The following is a 26,750-nucleotide window of genomic DNA, read 5'->3' on the forward strand; positions in this document are numbered from 1 at the left end:
TTTTTATATATATACTGCGTTATTGGTTGGAGGTGGGAACAATTTGTGTTTGAGACATATGTGTAGGGTATGTGTGGAAGAGAATTTGTTTGGACTTGATATTGGTCTATTGGGAATAGACAGGGTTGTGGTACAATAGGATTTAATTGAACCATTACACTTGAGTAATAGTTTGTATTCGATGTTGAATTGTCTTAAACCATGGCTAGCTAACCCAGCGGAAAGAATGTTAACAGGTACAAATGCAAGTGACCGATGAGCCAGCCTATTGGGGAAGATTCCTCTTTGTTGGCCAGAGTTGCTGCAGTTACTGTTTGCGTGCTTTCACAATTTATTATTATGTTCAGCAGAATGAAGGTGAGACAATATTTCAACCGTGCACTTCACCGACTGCAGAATGGACCGGGCTACACTTACACCGAACTCCTGGTCTGGTACTGTGAGAACACCAACACGCATGGACCAAAACGAATTGTGACTGAGGGTCCCAAGAAGCGGGCTGTGTGGTTCGTGCTTACTTTGGCCTTCACAGGTCTGGTGTGTTGGCAGTGGGGAATCCTGATCCAGAGATACCTGGCCTGGGAGGTCAAGGTCAGCCTACGGACTGGCTTCAAGGCGATGGATTTCCCTGCTGTCAGCATCTGCAACTCCAACCCGTTCAGGTAAAGATGTGCAGTTGGAATATTTCATCCAAGGGGCTCCTGCTATGATTGGCAAAGCAGGGCAAGGGGTGAAATTCAGCCAATCCTCCCCCACATGCAGGGTGTTGGAAATCCATGACCAAAGCGTGTGGATGTAGTGCGGGCCAGTTCAAGTTTCACTCTTTGTGATCAAGTGTAAAATGTTTATTTGTTTGTACTGCCTCATTAGAAACATAGAAACATAGAAAAATAGGTGCAGGACTAGGCCATTTTGCCCTTTGAGCCAGCACCGGCATTCAATATGATCATGACTGATCATCTAACACCAGTACCCCGTTCCTGTTTTTGGAGCTTGGGAGTATTATTCCTACTCGTACTGCTCATACTCCTACTTTTCCACCATAGCCCAGCAAATTTCTTCTTTTCAAATGTTAATACTATTTTGTTTTAAAAGATACTGTTGAATCTGTCTGAATTGCCCTTTTAAACAGCTCCGTAACAAGTCAGAGTGAATGTATAACCAAATTCTCATTTTTTGCAAGTTATCTTAACTCTGTTGTGGAAACACAATGAACTGCAGGTGCTAGACTCTTTGAGTAAAACGCAAAGTGTTGGAGTAACTCAGCAAGTGACATTTCGGATCAGAACCCTTCTTCAGACTTCTTCAGATCCAGCATCTGCAGTTCCTTCCCATATTTCACCAGAGTTGCTGCCCGACCTGCTGAGTTACTCCAGCACTTTGTGTCTATCCTCGGTATAAACCAGCATCAGCAGTTCCTTCCTAAACAAGATTGATGAGTTGAACTCACTGCTAACTGATAAGCTGGAAGAAGTGCATGCTTCCCCACAGCCAGGGTCACTGTCTTTGGTAGGGAAATGTGCAGCAAGCTGTGAAAGAATACAGTATGATAGACACAAAATGCTGGAGTAACTCAGCGGAGTAGGCAGCATCTCTGGAGAGAAAGAATGGGTGATGTTTCGGGTTGTCACCCATTCCTCTCCAGAGATGGTGCCTGTCCCGCAGAGTTACTCCAGCATTTTGTGTCTATCTTTGGTATAAACCAGCATCTGCGGTTCCTTCCTACACAAAGAATAGAGTAAGCTGGTTGTTGATCTAGCTGCGGTCTGATCCTTGTTTCAGGTACACAAGGACGAAGCAGTTGCTACATCATCTGGATCGGTTTACCAAACTTGCACTGGAGCGTATTTCCATTTATAGTCAGAATGGAACTGTTCCCGGTGAGCTGCCCTTATTGGAGACAAGCTGGAGCCCAGTGGCATCACTGGTTATCATCGAGACCAACGACCGAGGAGAGGAGATTATTCTACATGTCCTGGGGTCAGGTCCAAATCAGACCCAGTCAACAACAAGTGACAGGACGTGGATAGTGAGCTACAGGCTGGCAATGCAACTGGTGAGCAAAGGCAATGCATGTGTGTGCATGCGGGCATGCGTATGCATGCGTGTGAGTGCATGTTTGTGTATGTGCATGTGTACGTTTGTGTGCCTAACTGCATGTGGCTGAATGAGTGTGCATGCATCATTGCTTGCCTGTGTGTGTTTATTTATGTATGTGCTTGTGTGTGCATGTGTTACATGCATTTGGGTGCATGCATCTTTTATGTGTGTGTGCATGTGAGCATGTGTACTTGCATGTGTGAGCATATGCATGCGTGTATATTCATGTGCGTTTGCAGTGTTTCAGATAGTTTTAGGGTTGATTTGGTGAGTAAAATTTCTGCAGTGATGTATCCATGTGAGTGTGTGGACTATATGAGCAGTTTGTGTACAGTGTATGTGCAATACGAGTGCACAGTTCACACAGTGACTGGTACACAGCATGTAGAGTGAGTGATGCTGTGTTTCTCATTTCCCCTAGTGCAACGAGAATAGGTCGAGCTGTATGTACAGAAACTTCAGCTCAGTGCTGGAGGTGATGAATGAGTGGTACTACCTACACTACATGACCATCCTGTCAAAAACATCCCGGTCAGAACGGCAGGCGATGGGCGAGCAGGCTGAAGATTTCATCCTTGCCTGTCTGTTTGGTGGGCAGCCTTGCAATCTTGAGTAAGTTATGTGATTTCCTCTTCACCCCTCCCTTAACTGGAACAGGGCACCTGATAGTAAATGGTTTAATGCCCAAGACTGCAGGAGATCTTATTCACGCAATCCATTGAGGAAAGGAGAGAGAGAAGGCGCGGGGTGTTCCAAATGCTGAATTTGAATCGTTCTACTTTTGGGATTACAATTCCAGAAAAAAGATACAAGACCTTCAGCTAGAACTTCACTTGGGCTTAGCCATATGAACCATGCAAGGGAACATCAGAAGCTGGGTGTCCTGTCATGAGTGACGCGCCTCCTGACACCACAAAGACTTTTCTCCATCTACAGACCAAAATAGTGCTGCTACACTTTCTATTAACCTGAATGAATGTGGCTGAGCAACATTTAAGAAGTTGGATGCTAACCAGATGAAGCAGCTAGCTTGATCGGAGATTCATCCATTACTTTGAACATTCACGTTCCTGATGGTTAGACTAGCCTACTCCTGTTGCTATGTCTTATGGGGTTTTTTGTGGGGTTCGAGAGGAATTAAACACCGCAATGGTCGAGAACAATAGATTGGAAAGGGGTTAAATGCAAAAACATAAATAGCTTCCCTCCATTCCTTTGTTTTTCAGTAACTTCACCCAGTTGATGCATCCAATGTATGGGAACTGTTACATCTTTAACTGGGGTTCTGATGGCCATATACTGATGTCATCCAATCCTGGAGCAGAGTTCGGTACAGTCTGGATTTTGTATTATTTTCCTAGCCCATTATACTTGTTTCTCACTGAGATTGTGCATTCCTTGCAAGAGCAAAACAAATCAATTCATTGGTAACAACGCCAAGTGCTCTTTATGGCCAATCTTGGAATAAATACCAATTCAGAAGCATTTAGTCTGTTTTGCGTGTTTGTGAATTTATTCATTTGCCCTTTTTTCACCATCTCTGTTGTCCTTTCTATCTGCCTGTTCCACCTCTCTCTCTCTTTCCACCTACCTCTCTAAGGATCAGCTTCCTCCCCTTTGTTATTAGGCTTCTGAATGATCCTTCCGTAAGCTACGGTACTGTCTGATTCATCTCTACCCCATTGCAGACATTGGACTTTGGCTCTGGAACTGGTGCACCACAATGCTGAGAACTAAATTGTGCACTCTATATTTTTCCCTTTGCTCCACCTATTATACTTGAGTTTGGCTTGATTGTATTATGTATAGCATTATCTAATTGGATCGAATAGCGTGCATAATGAAAGCTTGTTGTACATCAGCACACATGAGAATAATAAACCTGAACCTAAACCTTCTCCACCCAATCTCCACCCCTTGAATCACCTGCCTCTTTCTTTTTCTTTCTCCCTACTTCTCCCTATCTCCATTTCTCTCTTTGAATTTATCTTCCCCATTCCTTCAAATGCCATATTAGATTCAAGAAAACTCAACCACCCTTACCAGATCCGATTCTAACTCCACATCACTAATATCAAATTTGTAATGCTCTCTGAAGTGACATAGTCCCATCACTATTGCTATAACATAGTTTCATCACATTCAGTCTCATCACTTTTGCTATTCTATGGTTTCTACCACTGCCCCTAGCAGTACCTTCCAGCTACGTACCACTCTCCGCCTAGAACAATTGTTTCTCAAATCTCCTTTAAAATTTCCCCCTTTCATATTAAACCAATGCCCTCTAGTATTTGACATTTCCACCTACCCCATCTATGCCACCTTCTTACACCATCTTCAGGTATAAAAAGTAAAATAGCTTTAATACTGGAGATCTGAAAATCATGTAACAGTAGTTAGGGATGGGGGGAAAAAAGGCACAAGAGAAAATAAAACATTGCTGTTCCTTTTCTGCGTAGGCCTGAAGATTGTGCTGGATATCGCTCAAGATGATTACAACCCCTTCCTGCCCTTTGCAGCTGGCGCCAGGTTCATGCTTCACCAGCCGAACACCTATCCATTCCTGCAGGACCTGGGCCTTTATGCCAGGGCTGGGGCAGAGACATCCATTGGAATATATGTGGTAGGTAGGGCTCCTGGCAATGGGTGACTTGAAGAGTTTGGGGTTAGAGGGAACGGCCTTTCATTACAGGGAGCTGGAATAATACCTGAAACAGTGTGGTGGGAAGGAGAGATGAGCCTTGCCACAATTCTCGCACCCTCTGTTTTCATCGCATTGTTGATTCAGCCAACGATGGTCAACTCACTGTTGTGTAGGAAGGAATTGCAGGTGCTGGTTTAAACAAAATAGACACAAAAAGCTGGAGTAACTCAACGGGTCAGGCAGCATCTCTGGAGAAAAGGAATGGGTACTGTTTTCGGGTTGAGATCCTTGTCAGGACTGAAGAATGCCACCTATTCTATACTGCCTGACTGGCTGAGTTACTCCAGCTTTTTGTGTCAACTCACCATTGTCTGACACTGGGCTCCACTACCCTCCACTCCAGCCATTACTCCTTGCACCAAACATGAATGGATCTTGCATCCAGAGATTGGAGCACTTATTTTGGGCTAAAACATCAGGTGCATTGCCAAGGGCTTTATTATTTAAAATACCACCTTCTAGACATTGAAACCTCACTACTTCATTGGTGCTATTGTTTAGAAATAGAATTCCAATCCCAGAACCGGCAAATATTTAACCCTAAAAATAATAATAACAATTTTAGTAGTCATTGCTCCATTCCTGCTTTTCAACTGGCAGCCAATGTCTTCATTACAAGAACTTAATTGGCCCTAAAGCCATTTGGAGTGTTATGTAACTGAATGCCTTTCTTTCTTAGCTCCTTTTGTGTGTTCTGTCTCTCCCCAGGACGAAATAGTGCGTCTGGGTGGTTCGTACTCCTGCTGCACATTTGATGGTTCGGATGTCAATGTCAAATCTCTTTTCAATACCACCTACACCATGCAGGTATGTCAGCCACTTAGTCACAGAGTCATAGAGCCATGCAGTGTGGAAACAGGCCATTCAGCCAAACATGCCCACACCGACCAACATGTCCCATCTACACTAGTCCCATCTGCCTGCGTTTGGCCCATATCCCTGTAACCCAGTCCTAACCATGTTGAAATCTTTCTTAAACTTAGCGATAGTACTTGCCTCAATTACCTCTTCCGGCAGCTTGTTCCATACACCCACCACCATTTGTGTGAAAAGGTTACTGCTTTAATAGGTTCCTATTAAATCTTTCAACCCTCACCTTAAACCTACATCCTCTGATTGCCGATCCCCCTACTCTGGGCAAGAGACTCTGTGCTTCTACCCGATCTATTCCACTCATGATTTTGTACACCTGTATAAGATCAACCCTCATCCTCCTGTGCTCCAAGGAATATAGTCCAAGCCTGCTCAACCTCTCCCTATAGATCAGGGTCTTGAGTCCTAGCAACTTCCTTGTAATAAAACAAGTTCTTATTTTCCCATCTTGTCCAATTTCACCCTGAAGATGCAGCTTCAGGAATAAACCAAGTTTAGTTCTTAAACAGTGCACACTTTGGGGGCAGGGGTACAACAAGTGGGATTTTGTAAGAGGTTTGGACCACTGGAATGCCATACAATTGGAATGGAAGGGAAGAAAGTAGGTCCACTGGGTTTCTGTACAACAGCAATGGATGGAGATGGACTTAATCCATTGGGATTAGAGTAATGTGCCATTGTTGCAAGAACAGTAAATTGCAGGAAATGTACTTGCAGAATACTCTGGGGAAATAAACCACAGCATTCCTATGTATCTAATGTTTCACCTCTATTCTATTCCCAGACCTGTCTGCGTTCCTGTTTCCAGGATCAGATGGTGCAGAATTGTGGATGTGGGCATCAAAATTACCCTCTACCAGAGGGAACACATTACTGTAACCAGCAGGACAATCCAAGTTGGGGTAAATCAGTGCCTTACTTTGACAAGTCTCATCACAGTATCTGTAGCGTATACTGACAAACTATTACTGAATCCAGAGCATGTACTAAGTACACTATGTCATGTTATGGAATGTGGAGACCTGTCAGAGCTGGGGTGTATGTGAGACATAAATAGTCACATAATAGAATCAATACGGTATATTAAACTTCAAAGAGCCAGTTACAGAATCTATGATTGACATAGGGGATGTCGGGAATGGAGAGATGTGGATCACATACAGCAAAGGAGATTAGTTTAATTGACACCATGTTCAACACAGACAATGTGGACTGAAAGGGTCTGCTCCTGTTCTGTGTTCTATGGACCCATCAAGGATTACAACGAGTGGATTAAATTGAGTTCCATCACAATTTATAGAGAGAGAATATTAAGATGATCCCTACTGAACACAGTTAGGAATGTTTATTCAACTGAGAATATACCGTTGTGAATTATAGAGCATTTATTTAACTGGCTGAGTTCCAGAATGGATTAGAGATTGTGTTACATTGATGATTAACATGATTGTAATGTGTACTAACCTGACTCTGTTTTTTTTACACACAATACCGAGACTATGTTAAGCTGTCAGGATCATGTCAATGGTGACACCACATTAATCTGGCACGGTTCCATCACATTTATTGGAGTGTATTAAAACTGACAGGGTAGGATATTGTCCTCCAATTATAGAAAGTGTATCAAATTGACAAGATCCAATACAAGCTGTGGTGAATGTAGTAAAATGGCAAGATCCCCTTTCAGATTATTAGAAGTGTATCAAACTGATATGGATCCATTGAGAATTTTAGAAAGTACTTTAACCTGGCAGGAATCCATTGCAACTATAAAGTCTACCAAACAGGCTGGATCCCATCACATACATCAACAGTGTTTTAAACTGATGGCTCCTTCTGCGATTATAGAGACTATATTAAACTGACAGGCCCTCATCGCGGATTAAAGAGAACTCCCTCTTAGAGAATATTGGGAGCTGATTAAACTCATGATTACTTCACAGTTTATAGGCAGTGTATTAAATAAGTTAGATCCCATTGTAGATTATCTGCAATGATCCACCACTGATTAAAAAGAGTGCCTTGAATTGAAAGAGTCCTATCACAAACTATGGAAAGGGTGTAGTAAACTAATTGGGATTCATCATGGGTGTAGGGGTGTTTACTAAACTGAGAAGTCGTTATAGATTATAGAGAGTTTACGTAACTCACCAATTCCGTCACAAGTAATAGAGATTGTGTTAAACGAACAAGAAACCAGCAGGATTTTAGAGAGTGTAGTAAACTAACAAAGCTCCATCATGGATTTAAGACATGGTGCCATTAAAGGCCCTGCTGTTTATTAAATGGACAACCAGCTGTCGTGGATAATAGAGATTGTATTAAGACAAGGTCCGATTAAGTGTTCAAGAGAGTTTATTCAGCTGACAAGATCGGACTACAGATAGTAGATTTGGTATACAGGGACAAGATAACATTTGAGTTATTGACAGTGTATTGAACAGATAAAGCCCCTGTGGAGAGAGATAAATATTTGAAAGATCAGGGCACTGGGGATGACAGGGCACAGAATAGGAGTTGAGGCCAACACAGATAAGCAATGAACATAATGAATGACAACAAAATGCTGGAGTAACTCAGCAGGACAGGCAGCATCTCTGGAGAGAAGGAATGGGTAAAGCCAGCAAAGTCCAATCAAGGATAGTCCGAGGGTCTCCGATGAGGTAGATGGTAGTTCAGCACTGCTCTCTGGTTGTGGTGGGATGATTCAGTTGCTTGATAACAGCTGGGAAGAAACGGTCCCTGATTCTAGCGGTGTGCGTTTTCACACTTCTATACCTTTTGCCTGATGGGAGAGGGGAGAAGAGGGAGTGGCCAAGGTGCGGCTCGTCCTTGATAATGCTGCTGGTCTTGCCGGGGCAGTGTGAGGTATGAATGGAGTCAATGAAAGGGAGGTAGGTTTGTGTGATGGTCTGGGCTGTGTCCACAATTCCGTCAATGGTTTTATGTTCGATTTGACTGAGTCCCGTCACTGAAAATGCTGAACTATTAATTATTACATTTCCAATAGGGAAGTGATAATTTATTTGACAGGGTTGCATAATGGATTATAGAGAGACAATTATTAAATTGACCGTAAATATTGATTACAGATGGCGTATTCATTTGACAGCTTAAGGTTATTGTGTGTGTACTAAATTGACAGGATTCTGCTTTAAAACATCGAATTGGCAGGTTGCCATCACTCATTCTAGAGAGAGTATTGTGGTAAACTCGCGGGGATAATAGCCTGTTCGATACATTGACACGGCCTCATTATAGAATGTGCATAACGCAGTAAATGAACAGGGTCTCATCATGATTTCAAACCAATACATTAACTTGACAGGTCTCTATGGGATCGTAGCATCTACAGCAAATGTTGCCAGGGCTTGAGGGCCTGGACTACAGGGAGAGGTTGGCAGGCTATGACTTTATTTCTTGGAGCACAGCAGGATGAGATGTGATCGTATAGAGTTGTATAAGATCACGAGGGAAATAGAAAGGTCACGAGGGAAATAGATGCACAGAGTATTTTACCCAGAGTAGGGGAATCAAGAAACAGAGGATATTTAAAAGACATTTAGACAGGTACATGGATAGCGACAGTTTATAAGGATATGGGCCAAACGTGGGCAGGTGTAGATGGAATATCTTGGTCAGAATAGGCAAGTTGGGCCGAAGGGCCTGTTTCCATGCTATATGACTCTAAATCGGCAGGGTGCCTTGTCGGAATACAATACAATACAATACACTATATATTTATTGTCATTGTACAAGTACAATGAGATTAAGAATGCCACTTCCATATCGATGCTATAAAATAAATAAAACACGGCGAAAACAAAAAACAACAAAAAGAGGGGAGAAATAAAAAGAAACAAGGTAAAATGCAAATAGGTTCATGCAGGGGTCAGTTGTGCCAAATGACCATGGGGGCAGAGACAAATCATGGGGGGCTCTCAGCAGGTCTGATTCAGAGCAGCTATAGCTCTAGGAATAAAGCTGTTTCTTAGTCTGGAGGTGCGGGCGTAGAAGGCCTTGTAACGTCTGCCAGGTGGAAGTAGTTCAAACAGACGGTGGCATGGGTGTGTGGAGTCCTTGTAGATGCTGGTGGCTTTCCTGAGGCAGCGTGCGTTGTGGATGTCCTCCAGGGCTGGCAGCTGTATCCCAATGACCCTCTGCACTCTGCAGACGACCCACTGAAGAGCTCTCCTGTCCGCTGCCGTGAACACAATACAATATATAATGAACACAATATTACATTTACACGGACACATCGCGGTTTGTAGAGACTACACTACATTTTCAAGAGAGAGTGAGATTTAGCTCTTGGGTCTAACTGAATCAAGGGACATGGAGAGAAAGCAGGAACGGGGTGCTGATTTTGGATGATCAGCCATGATCATATTGAATGGCGGTGCTGTCTCGAAGGGCCGACTCCTGCACCTATTTTCTATATTTCTATGTTTCTATTAACAGGGTCCATCAGGGTAATACCAACAGGTATTATAATGTGGGGATTAAATTGATGGATTAACAGTGACAAAGAGTGAGCAAATCCATAGAGTTCCATCAAACATCACAGTGGTGCATCCAGTTAACACTGGCCTTGCAATCACTGTGGTGAGTATGGTGTCGAGAGTGTCAGGCGTGTTTCATTGCCAGATGTCCCGAATTGTAAAGATTGCATTTTGCTGAGAGGTGTTCATCGGGGATTGCGGGTAAAGTATCAAATAGACAGGGCGCCGCCCCGCAGGCGTCCAAAGAGGCTGTGAACGAGTCTTAATTTGAGCTTGAGTATGACTTTGAGTTGAATATATTGAGTACAGGTGCTCCTCAGCTTACGATGGGGCTCCGTTCCGAGAAACCCATCGGAAACCGAAAATATCGTAAGTCAAAATACATTCAATACACGCGATCATGTGGGCGGAAGCGAGCTGCGGGTCGCTGCCGTCCGCACCATCGCAAAGTGGAAATATCGCAAGTCGAAGCATCGTAAGCCGAGGAGCACCTGTAATTTGAGTATGAGTTTGAGCATCGAGTATGTTTAATACAGTGAGTATTAATTTGAGAGGATCGTCGTGATTTGTAGGAAGTGTATTGAATAGTTAGGGGCGTTTGGGCCAAACGCAGGCGGTGGGACTAGTGTAGCTAGGACATGTTGGCCGGTGTTGGCAAGCTGGGCCGAAGGGTCTGTTTCCACGCTGTATCACTCTGACTCAAAGGCTGGGTTTCGCATGATAGCGCGCATACTAACTTGGTCAGGTAGCATCTGTGGAGGGAAATGGACAGACGATCTTTCGGGTTCGGAACCCGGACCCTTCTTCAGAACCTCCTTCTGGTGCTCGCCCGCAGATGATGGTTCCTCTCGCAGTTTGTGTTTTTGCTCGAGTTCCCAGCATCTGCAGTCTGATGTGTCTCATAGTGAGAGCATCTTACGTGCCAACGGGCATTGCAGAATGCGATAGATTGAGGGGGATACATCACGTACTGTGCGTATGTTTAGTTAACACTACATCATCACCGATTACAGGGAGTGTTTTAAATGGCTGTATTCCATCACAAACAAAATTTGGTCCAAAATTTCCGCGGTGCACCTCCAAAGTCTAAAGACACAAAGTTCTGGAGTAACTCAGGAGGTCAGGCAGCATCTCGGGAGAACATGGATAGGTGCCATTTCTGGTCAAGACCCTTCTTCAGATCCTTCTTCAGTGTGACCTGCTGAGTTACTCCAGCACTTTATGTCCTTTTGTGTATTAACCAGCATCTGCAGTTCCTTGGTTCTACATCTCCGCTGACTGTCTGCTGACGGATTTTGCTGACTGTCCACAGTCAGCTGGGTCCCATTGGGGAACGTGAGGAGCTGATAAAACGGCACTGTCCCGTCACGGATAGTGGGCCGTGTACTACATTGGAAGGATTGCGATAGTACGTTACATTAACAATTACCGATCTGGGATGGTCGAGGGTGCATTACATTCTCAGGGAGCTGAAATAAACTGTAGGAAGCGTAGTGAATTCACAGGGTTCGGTGGCGGATTGTACAGAGTGTGATCAGTTAACAGGGTCTCATCACGTGTAGATAGATCACTGACGGGTTACCACTACCCAGTGCCTTGTATTGACAGAGTCCCATCACGGTTGCAGAGAATGTACTGGGATGATTGAGTGGTGTCTACGATTATAATGAGCCTATTGACAAGCTTTCAGTAGGGTGCGGAGAGAGCATTAACTTGACAAGATTCCATCTCGGACTGAGGGAGTATTGAACTGACCAGGTTAGCAGAATACTCTTAATTGGTAAGATCAAGGAGGGAAGGGGGGAGAGAGAGAGGGAGGGGGTGTTACCCTCCACAATAGTCAATGATTTTGGATAAAATTGACAATTAGCCCTCACGATTTGCAGAATTACTTTAACCCATGGCGTTTCATCACGGGTATAGGGGAGTGGAGAATTAAATTGGTGGCGACCTGTGTCGGATTGTGCAGAGCGGAGTAAACTGAGGACTGGTCACACAATGTCGACAATGTACAGTATTAAACACAGATTTCCAAAACGGGTTGCAAAGAACGCATGAAATGTTGCCGTGTTCCACGATGAAAGGTTCCATACCCGGAGACCCACGGATGCTGGAATCTTGAGTAAAAAAAGGTTGGAGGAACTCAACAACTCAGACCGCATCTGTGGAGGGAATGGAGTGTTGGCGTTTCGTTTTGGGCCCTTCTTCAGATCCCCTACTCCATCAGTCTAAAGAAGAGTCCCACCCGAAATGTCGTCTGCCAGTTCCCTCCACTCATGTTGCCTGGTACATGTGCTCCTTTGACGATTAAAGGAGTGTATTCAATTGATAGGCTCTGGGTACGAATTATAGTGGTGGTATTAATCATTATGTCTCCAGTGCATGTTGTAGAGTGTAGAGAGCGCCCGAACTTGACAATGCCCGTCGTGAATTACATTAACAGCCATCCATCGCGCATTGTGCATTGACATGGGTTTATTATGGTCATGTATTACCAAGATACAGTGGAAAAACTGTGTGCTTGCTCTCCAATCAAATCAGATGATACTACACATGTACATTCCAGCTATACTCCAGCTGGCATTGGACTATATTAGAGTATAGTCTATACTCTATAGTCTAGAAGAGAAAATACAAGTGCGCAGAATATAGCTTTTGGTAGGGACCCATCAGGGATTGCTGATACTCTGATAAATCGATAAATATCCATCATGGATTACTCCAGCTGGATTAAACCAGTAGGAACATTGTAGAGAGTGGATTACACCAGGCATGCCTTTTTTTAAAGGATTGTGGCTACTTCATTCAAAGTTTCTCTCAACCCTCCTCCCCTTTTCCCACCCTCTCCTCTGCCCCATCACCTTGTTTCATTTCCCCCTCTCCCCACTTAATCTCATCTATCACCCACGCACTTAACCTTAACATACCTGACCCACACACTGAACCTTGACACACATGCCCACACACTGAACCTTAACAAACCTGACAAGCTCCTGTAACAGAATCACGAGAACCTCTTATCTTTACAAGGTCCCATTTCAGAATGAAAAGATTGTATTAAATTGCCCAGCTGCTTGTGTGGCTTCGACCAAAAATGTGTTCCTCAGGGTTACAGAGGATGTACCCAAAGAGGTTACATAGTTTTGCGGTTGCAGCAGGGTCCTTGGAGAAATGTTCTGGGCTTCTGATGCACCATACTCTCTCTGCAAGTCATTCTGTACTTTGCCAAGCAAGCTTGGCTGGTAATCGTTCAGGAGGTTTTGAGGCATGTCACCACTGTTAGGATGCTGAGTAGGACGGTTCCAATTGCTTTGCTGCAGGGACTGAGCGCTGGTCATAAACTGACCGGGAGGCCCAATGTTGTGCCACTAGTTGGTCACTTTAGCACCAAGATTCAGAAGAAATTCATTGCATGGGGTGGCACTACACTGCACTAAGTCTCTGTTGCAAATCTAAGTCTCCCCAGCTGAGCTGGGCAGTCTAAGTCACTAATACGTGTATGTACCAAGTTTGCAACTCCTTGTTTCAAACCCTACAGGGACATTCGCAGATAGAGCATCTTCCAGGTGGCACGTAGCAACTACATATATTTTTCCTGCTGGAGTCAGCCTTCTGGATGACATAGCTCCCATTGGCAAATGATAACTGTACTTCTCTGAGCATGTTGATGGCCTTTTACCGGGACATTTGCTCAGTCTGGGACGGACATGGGTACCTCCAGTCAGAATTTGCCTCTCCCCATCCAATGCCTCGCTCTCCTTATCTTAATCTCTATTTGGGTTCTCAATAGAGAAGCAGAGACTCAGTGCTTCGTCTTGCAATGAGATTCTTCGGAATCTTGATGCCAAAGTGACCAAACAGTGGCACAGCATCAAGCTCCCCGACACTGGCAGCCTGGGTGGCCAGCTTTGGGAATGGGCCATATGGTGGAGATACATGCCACATGTCACTAAAAGACCAGTTGTTGACATTTCCTGCAGCCCTATCAATCTGGGCTTCATAGGGGAATTAAGAGTGTGGGATGAGCCCCACAGAGATGATTTCCACTGGGTACATTGGATCCAGGCCCTGAAAACCAGGAACAGATCCCACAGAGCGAGACATCCCCAAGAAATATCCTATCCCCCATGGAAGGGATTCCTGTATGGGTTGCTCCACCTCTCTTCCCGGCTCTGGTCTGTCATCCATGGCAGTCTGCTCTGCCATTTGGCCACAAGGGGGAGTTTGTGTTGGTGTCCCTCCCACTTTATATTGTGGACCTAGAGGTAGATCGTCAATCTGTGGTCCATTTCCTCCACAGATGCTGCCTGACTCACTGTACTCCAGCACTATGCAATTTGCTCAAGATTGCAGCATCTGAAGTTCCTTGTGTCTCTGACACGTTAGTAGCTGGTTCGTGGACACCCAGGTCACCAGTCACTTAGACAATAGGTGCAGGAGTAGGCCATTCGGCCCTTCGAGCCAGCACCGCCATTCAATGTGATCATGGCTGATCATTCTCAATCAGTACCCCATTCCTGCCTTCTCCCCATACCCCCTGACTCCGCTATCCTTAAGAGCTCTATCTAGCTCTCTCTTGAATGCATTCAGAGAATTGGCCTCCACTGCCTTCTGAGGCAGAGAATTCCACATATTCACAACTCTCTGACTGAAAAAGTTTTTCCTCATCTCAGTTCTAAATGGCCTACCCCTTATTCTTAAACTGTGGCCCCTTGTTCTGGACTCCCCCAACATTGGGAACACTTCTACTGCATTGACAATCCATGTCCCATGGATTTATGGAACATGAAGGTTTCAGCCCCAATTTCAATACTCCTTGCAGTTTGCCCCCACACTCCTGATCTCTGGTTACCCAGAGCAGGTGCAAGCAGAGTGCATGAGGAAGGGGGGCCAGAGAGTTAGAGAACATCTCATCAGCGTGCTCCTGGATCATTCCCAGGCAGTGGCTGTCGACCGTCCAAGACCACAGCCCGCTTTCGCTGGAGGTGACATTCCTGCTCAAGTGACTCTGAGAAAGGAGCTAAGAAAGGCCTTCCTGGACTTGTGGTGCCTCAGGGACTGGAGTGCACCCTGGACAAAGGGCATGATATTTGAATTTAACTTTTTACTTGACTTTGCAAATAAACTCATTTTTAAGCCAAAAGAAAGGGAAAGCGAACATAAAGCACTCAGAATAGAGGCCTGAAAAACTGTATATTAAGCCTAAAGAATCCTGTAACGGAATATAGAGAGTGCATTTAATTGACACAGTCACATAACTGAGTCCTGACAGTGTATTAAACCTATAGGGTCCTATCATTGAATCTAGAGGATATTTAAAATCAGATTCTAATGTCCTTACAGTGTGTAAATGAAGATTATCTGCGCTGGACAAGGAAGAGATTAGGATTACAATTATTGCTTAGAATGGAAAGGAAAAACACACTGTTTACTCTGGTTTCATAGATACATAGATACCTAGATAGATAGACAGACACATACACACACATATATACACACACATAAAAGCAAAAATAGATAAAAAGGCAAAACACTATGGTGTAAGGCAAATTGGATTCTAGTTGGTGGCACTGGTTACTGAGTTGGGGGTGAATGCCATTGATTTCATCTTCCATTCTGTTATGTCACCAGGTTACTGTTATTACAAACTGAGGGAGCAGATGGAAGTGGAGAATTCCAAATGCTTGAAGATCTGCAAGCAACCCTGCAAGTGAGTACTGTCAATACTGTCCAGAAAGGCCATTTGGGCCTAGATTCCATACTAGACCACATCACACCCCACTCCAAAGCTTTGGTCATCATTGCTGAAGCCCAGTCCAGTCACTGGTCACATTGCATGTGAACTGTTACCCTATCCCATGGCAATGCTTGATGGGGTGGACAGGGCAAGATGGTCACCATGGTCATCCACCAAGAGGTCATCTGCTCAATGTGCCCATTGGACTCTTTCAGCAGGGGAACGCGTGATAGAGTTAAAGTGCGTCACGTGAATGGAGCAAGCAGATGGGATGTCAGAGTTGGAGACCAATACGTTCCTCCTTCCCTCTGCACGTCTAAGGGTCCAAGGGAACTGTGTTACACATGCACATTGGGATTGATTTAATTAACAATAACTGTTATAAGTAACTTGTGTTGTGATCACCCCAGATCTCAAGGCAGTGTGTGTACCACTGCAACCAAGTCATATATATTATCAAGCTTTCAGATTCCACCCATAGTCTATGCTAGCTGATCTCAGCCAGGTGGCAGCATAGGTACAACAGTTAGCCTCAGTACCATTACACTGGAAAGAGAGGCCAATGTATGCTGGCATCATGGTGGAGGCACAGTAGCAGGAGGAGGGTGGAAGAGGGCAAGGAAATGGAGGGGCAAGGAAATGAAGGGGGCTGAGCAATATGTAGACCTAATCGTGTTAGGGACTAGACAAAGTAGGTTTAAGTCAATGGAGGGTGAGGCAGTGCTGTATATGCAATATTCAGATCTAGTTGTTGTAGGGATGAGACAACGTAGGTTTAGGTGCTCTGGAGGGAGAGGCAATAACAAGTTAAGACAATTAAGGATTCTGGCAATGGAAAGTAAAGCAAAGGATGGAGAGGAACCTGGGCAATAAATAGTCCTAGGCTATTGAAAGAGGACAATGAAGGGGATAAGCCAACTGAGGGGTGATGCAAGGGACGGTGAATTTATAGAATGTGGGGCAATGAAGGTAGGGGAGATTGGGCAACTGATGGTGAGATGATGCAGAGTGAATGAATAATGTAAGGCAGTAGAAGGTGAAACATTGGAGATGTAGTGGGATCTTAAGTATGGAATGATAAAGTATTAAATGGAGTATGAATCGATGGAAGGTGAAGTTTAAGAGTGTGAGATTATAAAATGAAATACAGTGAAAGATAAAGCAAAGAAGGATGAGGCAATGCTAGGTGAAGGATTGGAAGTTGATGCCTTGCAGGGGAGGCACTGAAGAGGGAGGTAATGTGGGGCCAAGCATTAAATCATTAAGGCAACAGATGACACCAAGGCAATGGAGGGTGAATACTAGAGGATAAAAAGTAGAGGTTCAATGTGAAGAAAGGTTCTGACACCAATGTATTTTGAGGATGTTTACTTAAGTTTGTAGAGGACAATTAAAAAAAAGTGGATGAGGAATTGGGTCAAATTACATCAAAGGTTTTTTTTTAAAAGGGAGAGAGGAGCAAATTAGGGAAGGGAAAGTAATTGGATGGAGGAATGTTGAAAGAGATGGGAGAAATTGAAAGAGGAGAAATGGCTCGAGAGAAAGAGAGGAGTGGAGAGAGATATGGAGAATGAGAGAGAAAGAAAGGGGGAGAGACTTAGAGGTGCACAGGGAGAGGTGGAGAGAGTGAGAGAGGTGGAATAAAAATAGCGAAAATGAAGGAGAGGAGAGATTGTAAGGCGATAAAAGGAATATGAATGAGCCACAGAGGGCAGATAGACAACAGACAACAAACAAACTGTTGGTGGAAGCCTGTGGGTTGAGCAGCAGCAGTAGTGGGAAAGAATTTGTTGAAGATTTTGGATTGAGACATTTCATCAGTATTCCTCCAGCAATTTGTATTTTGCTCCAAATTCCGGCATCTTCTGTATCTTGTGCACCCGGGAGGAATGACTAAGATGAAAAGCGTAAGAGAGTAGCTGAAGTCGGTGATGGTCTTTGAAGTAAACCAACTCACAACTTCTTTCCCTACAGTGAGACCCAGTATAGACTGACCATCTCTATGGCAGATTGGCCATCGGAATCCGCAGAGGTAGGCCCAAGTATTTACTCCATCTTAAAGAGTAACTTCCCCATTGCCTTAGTTTGTACCAGTACTAAGTAACAGAGTGTCCACAATTCATTCCCCTGCTGGCTGCCCTGGCTGATACAACTGGGGAACCACTGCCCACTCTGGAGATGCATTGGAGTTAATTGGCTGGTCAGGGGGAATGTGTCACATAACTCACAGTCTACATTAACATTGCTCACTAGGGAAAGATTTCCAGAGTGGTGGCTGAACACTGAGCGGTTTTGTGGACTTCTTCTTAACTCGGCAATTTCACGTGAAGTAGGCAAGATTCCTTATGTTCGTATAAAATTACCATTAAGTCAGAAGAGCTGAGTAGAAGATGCCCCTTTACACAGGGAAACTACTTATGCCTGCAAACATATGAGGAAGAAAGCATTGGGCCATAGCTTTAGACTTTAGAGATACAGCACAGAAACAGGCCCTTCGGCCCACCGAGTCCACACCGACCATCGATCACCTGTTCACACTAGTTCTGTTATCCCACTCTCTCAGCCGCTCCCTACACACTAGGGGGAATTTACAGAGGCCAATTAACCTACAAACCTGCACACCTTTGAGATGTGGGAGGAAACCAGAGCACCCGGGGCAAACCCACGCGGTCACAGGGAGAACGAACAAACTCCACGCAGACAGCACCAGAGGTCAGGATCAAACCCAAGTTTGAACATGTCCCTAGATTTCCTTCCCTTCCCTAACGTAAAGTTATCAGCATTGGATTGAAGGTGGAACCTGACCCCAAGCAGTCTCTTGATCAGCAGCGTCAATTCACAGAGAAAAAACATTTTCCGAAGGTCAGAGGAAGCAGAAAGTACAGCAATGTTTCCCATTAAAAGCAGGTTAATTTTTTCAGATAAGAATGCAGTGAGTAAAAGATTATGTACATAAAATCATTATCAGTCCCTTAAAGTAACTCAGTCATCAAGGTTAATTGGTAGGAGGTTTACCCAGTCACCTCAACTCTGCAGAAACACTGGCTGGCTGTAACACTGTTACAATACAGAGCCAAGGAATTCCAGTGCAATACTTTACGGGTATTTCCATAAGACTAATGATATAACATGACTGATGAATTAGGGAACACTATTCGTGTTACAGCTTCCGAAATGGATATAACACAATTTGAATCAGGGACTAGAGATACTTTGGAAATTGACAAGCAGAAAAAAAAGTGTCAAAAGTGTCTAGGTGGAAAATAATTACCGTTACCATAGAAACATTATTGGTTAATTTAGTTTAGTTTACTATTGTCACATGTACCTCGGTACAGTGAAAAGCTTTTTTGCTGTGTGCTAGCCAGTCAATGAAAAGACTATGCAATCAAGCCATCCACAGTATACGGATATAGGATAAAGGGTATATCATTTAATTCAAGGTAAAGTCTGATTAAAGATAGTTTAAAGGTCTCCAATGAGATCTTAAGAGCTACTAGTTTCACCATAGGATGGCCATTGAAATAGATAAGCAATTGCTTCTCTGGACATTAGTGCAATTATCCCCAATCAAAACAATGTAACACACAACCTTTAGTATTTTTAGAATGTAGAAACAAGGAATTGCATATGCTGGTTTAAGAAAAAAGACACAAAGTGCTGGGGTAACTCAGCAGGTCAGCTGGTTTACAATAAAAGCACAGTGTTAGGTCTTGACTAAAATGTAAATGAAAGTGACCCACCGAGTTAGTATTTTTAGCTTCTTTTAACAAAAAATATGTAATTGTTGCTGTTAAAAAACCTTTATTTTAAAATATTCTGCAGGAAAAATAACATTGTTGATGTGAGATTAAAACACTCTAGCCCTAGCTGCCTTTTCTCCATTGTTTTTAAAACACAATGTTTCTGAGGAACGCAACTATCTTGCTGCAGCAAAATTGCCTGTATTAGGGAACACTAGAATGTCGTGGACATCATGAGTTGAGGTTGTTTTGATCATTGTTCCATGACATGAAAATTCAATTGTGACTAAGTTACAAGCATCCGAGGGTTTGGTATTTTCACAGATAGGATGGGTTCACCAGTCCTTCTTTCCCAAGGTGGCATTATGTGCCACTGGCCTGCGTTGACCTATGGTTAAAGGAGATGGAGAACAAGGTGGTGGGGGCAATAAAAGCCTCAAGCTAGGACTAGTGAGATTGGAAGGCAGGGTTGTAGTTACATGGACTGCTGAGAGCAACAGGTTGGAAGTAGCAATAAAGGTGAGGGTGGGGGGTTGAAGGTTTGGGGGTGTTGGGATTATACAGTTGCAGAGCTGGTTCGATGGTTGGAGGTTTGCCAAAGCTCAAAAGTCTCCCAGGACAACACTGCTGATTTAGAGTCATAGAATCATCCTATCATACAGTGTTGAAACAGGCCCTCGGCTCAACTTGCCCATGTCAACAAACATGCCCCATCTACAAAGCAAAGAGTGGGGATAAATGGGTCCCTTTCGGAATGGCAGGCAGTGACCAGTGGGGTACCGCAAGGTTCGGTGCTGGGATGACTTAGATGAAGGGATTAAAAGTACCATTAGCAAATTTGCAGATGATACTAAGCTGGGGGGTAGTGTGAATTGTGAGGAAGATGCAATAAGGCTGCAGGGTGACTTGGACAGGTTGTGTGAGTGGGCGGATACATGGCAGATGCAGTTTAATGTAGATAAGTGTGAGGTTATTCACTTTGGAAGTAAGAATAGAAGGGCAGATTATTATCTGAATGGTGTCAAGTTAGGAAGAGGGGATGTTCAACGAGATCTGGGTGTCCTAGTGCATCGGTCACTGAAAGGAAGCATGCAGGTACAGCAGGCAGTGAAGAAAGCCAATGGAATGTTGGTCGTAACAAGAGGAGTTGAGTATAGGAGCAAAGAGGTCCTTCTACAGTTGTACCGGGCCCTGGTGAGACCGCACCTGGAGTACTGTGTGCAGTTTTGGTCTCCAAATTTGAGGAAGGATATTCTTGCTATTGAGGGCGTGCAGCGTAGGTTCACTAGGTTGATTCCCGGAATGGCGGGACTGTCGTATGTTGAAAGGCTGAAGCAATTAGGCTTGTATACACTGGAATTTAGAAGGATGAGGGGGGATCTTATTGAAACATATAAGATAATTAGGGGATTGGACACATTAGAGGCAGGAAACATGTTACCAATGTTGGGGGAGTCCAGAACAAGGGGCCACAGTTTAAGAATAAGGGGTAGGCCATTTAGAACGGAGATGAGGAAGAAGTTTTTCAGTCAGAGAGTGGTGAAGGTGTGGAATTCTCTGCCTCAGAAGGCAGTGGAGGCCAGTTCGTTGGATGCTTTCAAGAGAGAGCTGGATAGAGCTCTTAAGGATAGCGGAGTGAGGGGGTATGGGGAGAAGGCAGGAACGGGGTACTGATTGAGAGTGATCAGCCATGATCGCATTGAATGGCGGTGCTGGCTCGAAGGGCTGAATGGCCTACTCCTGCACCTATTGTCTATTGTCTATTGTCTACACTAATCCAACCTGCATTTGGCCCATATCCTTCTAAACCTATCCATGTACCAGCCTCAACTAACACATCTGGCAGCTTTAATGTTGCCTCAACTAACACATCTGGCAGCTCGTTCCATGCGCCCTTTGTGTAAAATAAAATTGCCCCTCGGGTTCCTATTAAATCTTCCCCCTCATCTTAAACCCGGGTCCTCTGATTCTTAATTCCAAAGGTTTGAACCTCACCCCAGTCCTGACACAGAAGTCACAGCCGAATTCTATGATAAATTCGACCACTCTGTTCCAGGAATGCACAAGGATTCCAGGCATGCACGAGTCAAGGTGCTCCCAAGTCAACAAGATCCAAGTTTCTCTCCAATTCTCCAACACCCCTTAGTGTAAGCCCGTCTGTAGAGTCGTTGTGGACGCAATGAACCAAAATGACGTCCTTCAATGCCACAACAAAATATGTAAGATTTATTCTGAAAAACCTACAATAACTGTGTCTGAGTTTATTTCTCAATCTGAATTTCAGAATTGGATTTACTCCATCTTATCTTACGAGAGGGATTTCTCAACTGTTTCCGCAAATAGGTGAGTTTATGGTTGGCTGAAAATAAAAGTCTCTTTTCTGAAACAATCAGAGAAGGTTTTATTCCTTGATGGGACGTACAGTAGCACAGCGGGAGAGTTGCTGTCTTACAGCGCCAGAGACCCGGGCTTGATTCTGACTCGGGATGCCGTCGGTGCGGAGTCTGTACGTTCTCCCTGTGACCACGTGGGTTTTCTGCGTGTGCTCCAGTTTCATCCCACACTCCAAAGATGTACAGGTTTGTAGGTTTATTGGCTTTGGTAAAGATTGTGAATTGTCCCTAGTGTGTAGGATAGTGCGAGTGTGCAGGGATCAGAGTGGACTCGCTGGGCTGTTTCTCCGCTGTCCCTCTAAACTAAAACTAAACTGAAAGTTGGAGGAAACTTTGATCCTTACAATGCTCAGTACTCTCTGTTGATCCCTGTCTCAGTTTCAAGAGGCACATTGGAGGATTGCAGCATCCAACTCACCTCTCAATGTCACAAATTAGGGGAGCACTTCTCATGTGACAACTGCCCCATGGTGTTTAATTGGAGTATTATCAGAAAGAAAATTGACGGCTGAGAAAGCATAAGCATTGAAGGTGGAGGGATGACCTAAATGAGATGTTTACAATTATGACATAATCAACAGAGTCCTCACCTGTTCTGCTTATTACAAAATGGCTCCATAGTATGGCACTAAGGGGTTTAAGTTGGTGCCATACTTATTGGACTAGTCTAGGGCGGCATGGTGGCACAGCAGTAGAGTTACTGCTTTACAGCGCCAGAGACCCGGGTTCGATCTTGACTATGGGTGCTGTATGCATGGAGTTTGTATGTTCTCTCTGTGATCATGTGGGTTTTCTCTGGGTGCTCCAATCTCCTAACACACTCCAAAGATGTGTAGGTTTGTAGGTTAATTGGCTCCTGTAAATTGCCCCAAGTGCTTAGGATAGATCGAGTGTACAGGTGATCATGGTCAGTGCAGACTTGGTGGGTTAAAGGGCCTATGTCCATGCTGGATCTCTAAACTATACCAACCTAAACTATTGGGGTTATTAATTGATTGATTTATTGCTGATTCTACATTATCTACGTATATTGTGTTCACAGGCCTGTTGTGTTGTCTCAAATACAAATTTCATTGTTCCGTTGTTGGTACATATGAAAAGTAAACACTTTTCACTCTCTTGACCGTTGGGAAGGTCAATGAGGAGAAGCTGTTTCTCCCAGGAGAAGAGTTCGGAACAAGATGGTGTTTGATTGAACTTACATTAGGGGAATATTGCAAAGGCATGCTGGACAAGGAGATCGACAACAAACATTGACACATGCACAAGGCAGTTTGAACATGGCAATAAAACTATCAGAAAGAACATTTAACCATGATCCTCATTTTTTTCTTACAGACCAAGCATCCTGACATTAAACCTGTATTTCCAAGAGATTAATTTCAGGACAATACAAGAGGACCCAGCTTTGACGGTAGGTTTGCATAGTACAGTATATATCATGCTATTTAATGTTCATTCTACCTGTAATGATGAGGTTATAGACTATATGTCACACATAGGGGGTGCAGAACCAAGACTTTGAAGGATATTTATGGGGTAGAATCCATGAGAGGGAAGATGGTTCAGAGATTGTGAAAGGAACTTCATTGGGTGGGTAGGGTCCATGTGTGGATTTGCAATCTAAGAAGACGCTTCTCCTCTTCCAGATCGACTGGCTTCCTTCCAATCTGGGCGGACAGTTTGGGTTCTGGATGGGCGGCTCGGTCCTGTGCATCATTGAGCTGGTGGAGATCATCATCGACTGCCTGTGGATCACGGCCATCAAGGGGGTGAAGTGGTGTTCGGAGCGTCGGTCCCGCCGAGCACGGGCACACATTTCCCAGCCGCCGCCAACCGTGAGCCAGGTGGTCGAGGAGAACGTGAACGATGGGTTCCAGCCGGAGCAAGAAGAAGGCCCCATCGAAAGGCCATGTGCCCAGGCTGTGCCAGGTACACCCCCTCCACAGTACGACTCTCTCCGTGTCTATGCAATCAACCATCATGTCAACGCTTTGGACTGAGCCTCTAGTGACCTCGTGGTTGACCCACGTTCCATGGACGTTTGCAATGGATTTCAAATGGAGGGCTGTGGGGGGGGGGGGCTGGGGGGCAGAAACACTTGCTTGAACCGGGATGGCTTAATAGAGCTGTGTCTGGAGACAGTCATACCAGCTGCATCAGTTAAGAACATAATTTGCATCTTTCGCAATCTCAAGATGCTTTAAATCTCTTCAGAAGGAAAGGTATTTATTCATCTATTGTAGGAAACACAACAACTGATTTGCCCAGGGTACACACTCACAAATCAGCACCCTAATACCAAAGCAGATAGTCCATTGCATTGAGGTCCAACTCAAACACAACTGTGCCATGGACAGGTACTGCTGAGATTATAATAGTTAGTCACAGGTACACATAAAACTATGAGAAACTAAGCATCGGGGCTAATGTTCTAAAATATGGGTTTCAATGAAATTACTTGCGCTAAGAAATAAAAATATATTTATTTTTTGAAAATGTTTTCTTTGAAAGATAGAAATAAATGTGTGACATGGAGATACAAGACTGGCAGATGCTGGCATCTCGAGTGAAAAATAAACTGCTGGAGAAACTCATGGGTCAGGCAGCATCTATGGTGGGAAATGGACAGATGACGTTTAAGATTGGGACCCTTCTTCAGACATGGAGTGTAGGGGAGTTAGGTGGTAGACAGAGGTGAGGGAAAAGGACTAATGCAAGAGCTTTCAAGTGAGAGGTGGATACAGGTGAGGGGGGCATTGGTTGGCAGATGAGTCAGGTGGGAGAGAGACGATTCATCTGCTAATCAACCCTTCCTCATCTGTGTCTACCTGTCACTTGGTTTCTTGTGCCCCACCCCTTCTCCACTCTTTCAGACAGCTATCTGCCTTGTAACAGACTGCCTACCCCATCAATACACCTTATAATTTTATTATACTTATATCAAGCCTCCCTTCAACCTCCAGCAATCCAAATCTGAAAAACTCTAATCTCAAGGCATCATTTTGGTAAACCTCCTCTGCACCTTTTCCAAAGCCTCCACACCTGGTAATGATGAACCCAGAATTCCACGCAATACACCAAATGTAGACTCGCAAAGTACAATAAACCTGCATCATTACTTCCTGACTTTTAAACGCAATGTCCCAACCAATGAAGGCAAGCATACCATATGCCTTCTTTACCAATCTAACTACTTGCATTGCCCCATTCAGGGAGTTATGGACATGGAGCCCCAGATCCCTCTGTACATCAACGCGTCTAAGGGCTTTGCCATTAATTGGAAATTTTCCGCTTACATTTGACCTCCCGAAGTGTCACCTGACACGTGCTTGGTGACACTTCTGTAACTGATCAATATGTTGCTGTATACTTTGACACAGTCCATGACCCCAGAAATCTTGATGTCATCTGCAAACTTACCAACCAACCCATCTGCATTTACGTTCAAGTCATTTATACGTGTCACAATCTACAGAGGTCCCAGCACAAATTCATGTGGAATTCTGCTGGTCACAGACCTTCAGCCTAAATATTGTATTCCACCACTACCCTCTATCAGCAAGACAGTTCTGAATCCAAACAACCAAGTCACTGTTAATTCCATGCATCCTAATATTCAGGGTCAGTTTACCATGGGGATCTTTATCAAATGCCTTACTAAAATCATTGGATCCAGCACCCTACACTCATCAATCATCTTTGTGACGTCCTCAAAAACCTCGATCAAGTTGGTAAGATACAACCTGCCGTGCACAAAGCCATGCTGGTTGTCCCTAATTAACCCATTCTCATCCAAATGGGAGTAATTCCTATCCTGAAGAATCCTCTCCTATAGCTGAACATGAGGCCCACCAGTATATATAGTTTCCTAGATTCTCTCTACTTCCCTTCTTGAACTAAAAACATGCCATGGTATGAATGAAACATAATTAGAAGTTTTTAAAATAAAATCTACAGATGCTGGAATCAAAAATAAAAATGCTGGGAGCATTCAGCAGGTTCAGTCGGCATCTGGGAATGGGAAACACGGTTAACGCTTTAGATTGGAGACCCCTCATCAGAACTGGAGAAGTGAGGACACATGTTTGAAGTTTTAGTTTTAGGTGGTAGGGTATGGAAAGAGCCACACTCTGACGAAGTAAAGCTAGGATGCCTCGGTGGTTTTACTGTTTATGGAGCCCTCCACTTCACAAATTAATAAGAGAAGTGGGAGAGAGGGCAGACAAACAATCGGGATTTAAAAACTGCAAAATGTAAGTCAGAACCGTTGCCGCAGAAAACTGAGGACTAAAGGAAAATACTGGAAAAGTCCAGCTAATCAGACATTGACGGTCGAGAAAAAGAGTTAATATTACAGATGGATAATCTTTCAGCAGAACTGGCCCATTCTGATACAAACAGAAAAAGCTATCCACAAAATGTATAATATCCGTTACAAGTTCAGATTCCCACAGGTATCTTGACTATACCTCCACCCACCCTGACATTCTCAAGGACACAAGGAACTGTAGATGCTGGGATCTTGAGTAAAGTACAAAGTGCTGGGAACGGACTATGCAAGGTCTCCTTTCCACTCTCCATTCTAGCTGCTTTGATGAAGCGTTTTCCCCAAGTGCCTCTGAGATGCAATTCCTTTTTCCTCAGTTGCACGGTGGCACAGCGGTAGAGTTGCTGCCTGACAGCACCACAGACCCA

General features: G+C 44.1%; 1 protein-coding gene across 1 annotated transcript; it reads left to right on the forward strand.

Moving 5' to 3' along the window:
- Nucleotides 1-342: 342 nt before the first annotated feature.
- On the forward strand, nucleotides 343-24,055 carry LOC144604251 (epithelial sodium channel subunit beta-like). The gene is made up of 12 exons (XM_078418484.1): nucleotides 343-662; nucleotides 1,783-2,056; nucleotides 2,522-2,712; nucleotides 3,327-3,430; nucleotides 4,560-4,723; nucleotides 5,513-5,611; nucleotides 6,462-6,579; nucleotides 15,811-15,889; nucleotides 17,891-17,948; nucleotides 21,944-22,002; nucleotides 23,391-23,466; nucleotides 23,702-24,055. Exons 1-12 carry the CDS (start codon nucleotides 352-354, stop codon nucleotides 24,053-24,055), a joined length of 1,887 nt encoding a protein of 628 aa, XP_078274610.1. The 5' UTR covers nucleotides 343-351.
- Nucleotides 24,056-26,750: the final 2,695 nt, after the last annotated feature.

This window comes from Rhinoraja longicauda, chromosome 21 (assembly GCF_053455715.1).
Source record: "Rhinoraja longicauda isolate Sanriku21f chromosome 21, sRhiLon1.1, whole genome shotgun sequence".
NCBI classification, from domain to species: domain Eukaryota; kingdom Metazoa; phylum Chordata; class Chondrichthyes; order Rajiformes; family Arhynchobatidae; genus Rhinoraja; species Rhinoraja longicauda.

What these genes read in the sequence shown, in the direction of transcription:
- LOC144604251 (XM_078418484.1), top strand. Translation starts at nt 352, where the DNA reads ATGAAGGTGAGACAATATTTCAACCGTGCACTTCACCGACTGCAGAAT. An exon ending in TCAACTGTTTCCGCAAATAG is followed by an intron (nt 22,003 to 23,390) that starts GTGAGTTTATGG and finishes TTTTTCTTACAG; the next exon opens with ACCAAGCATCCTGACATTAA. An exon ending in AAGAGGACCCAGCTTTGACG is followed by an intron (nt 23,467 to 23,701) that starts GTAGGTTTGCAT and finishes CTCCTCTTCCAG; the next exon opens with ATCGACTGGCTTCCTTCCAA.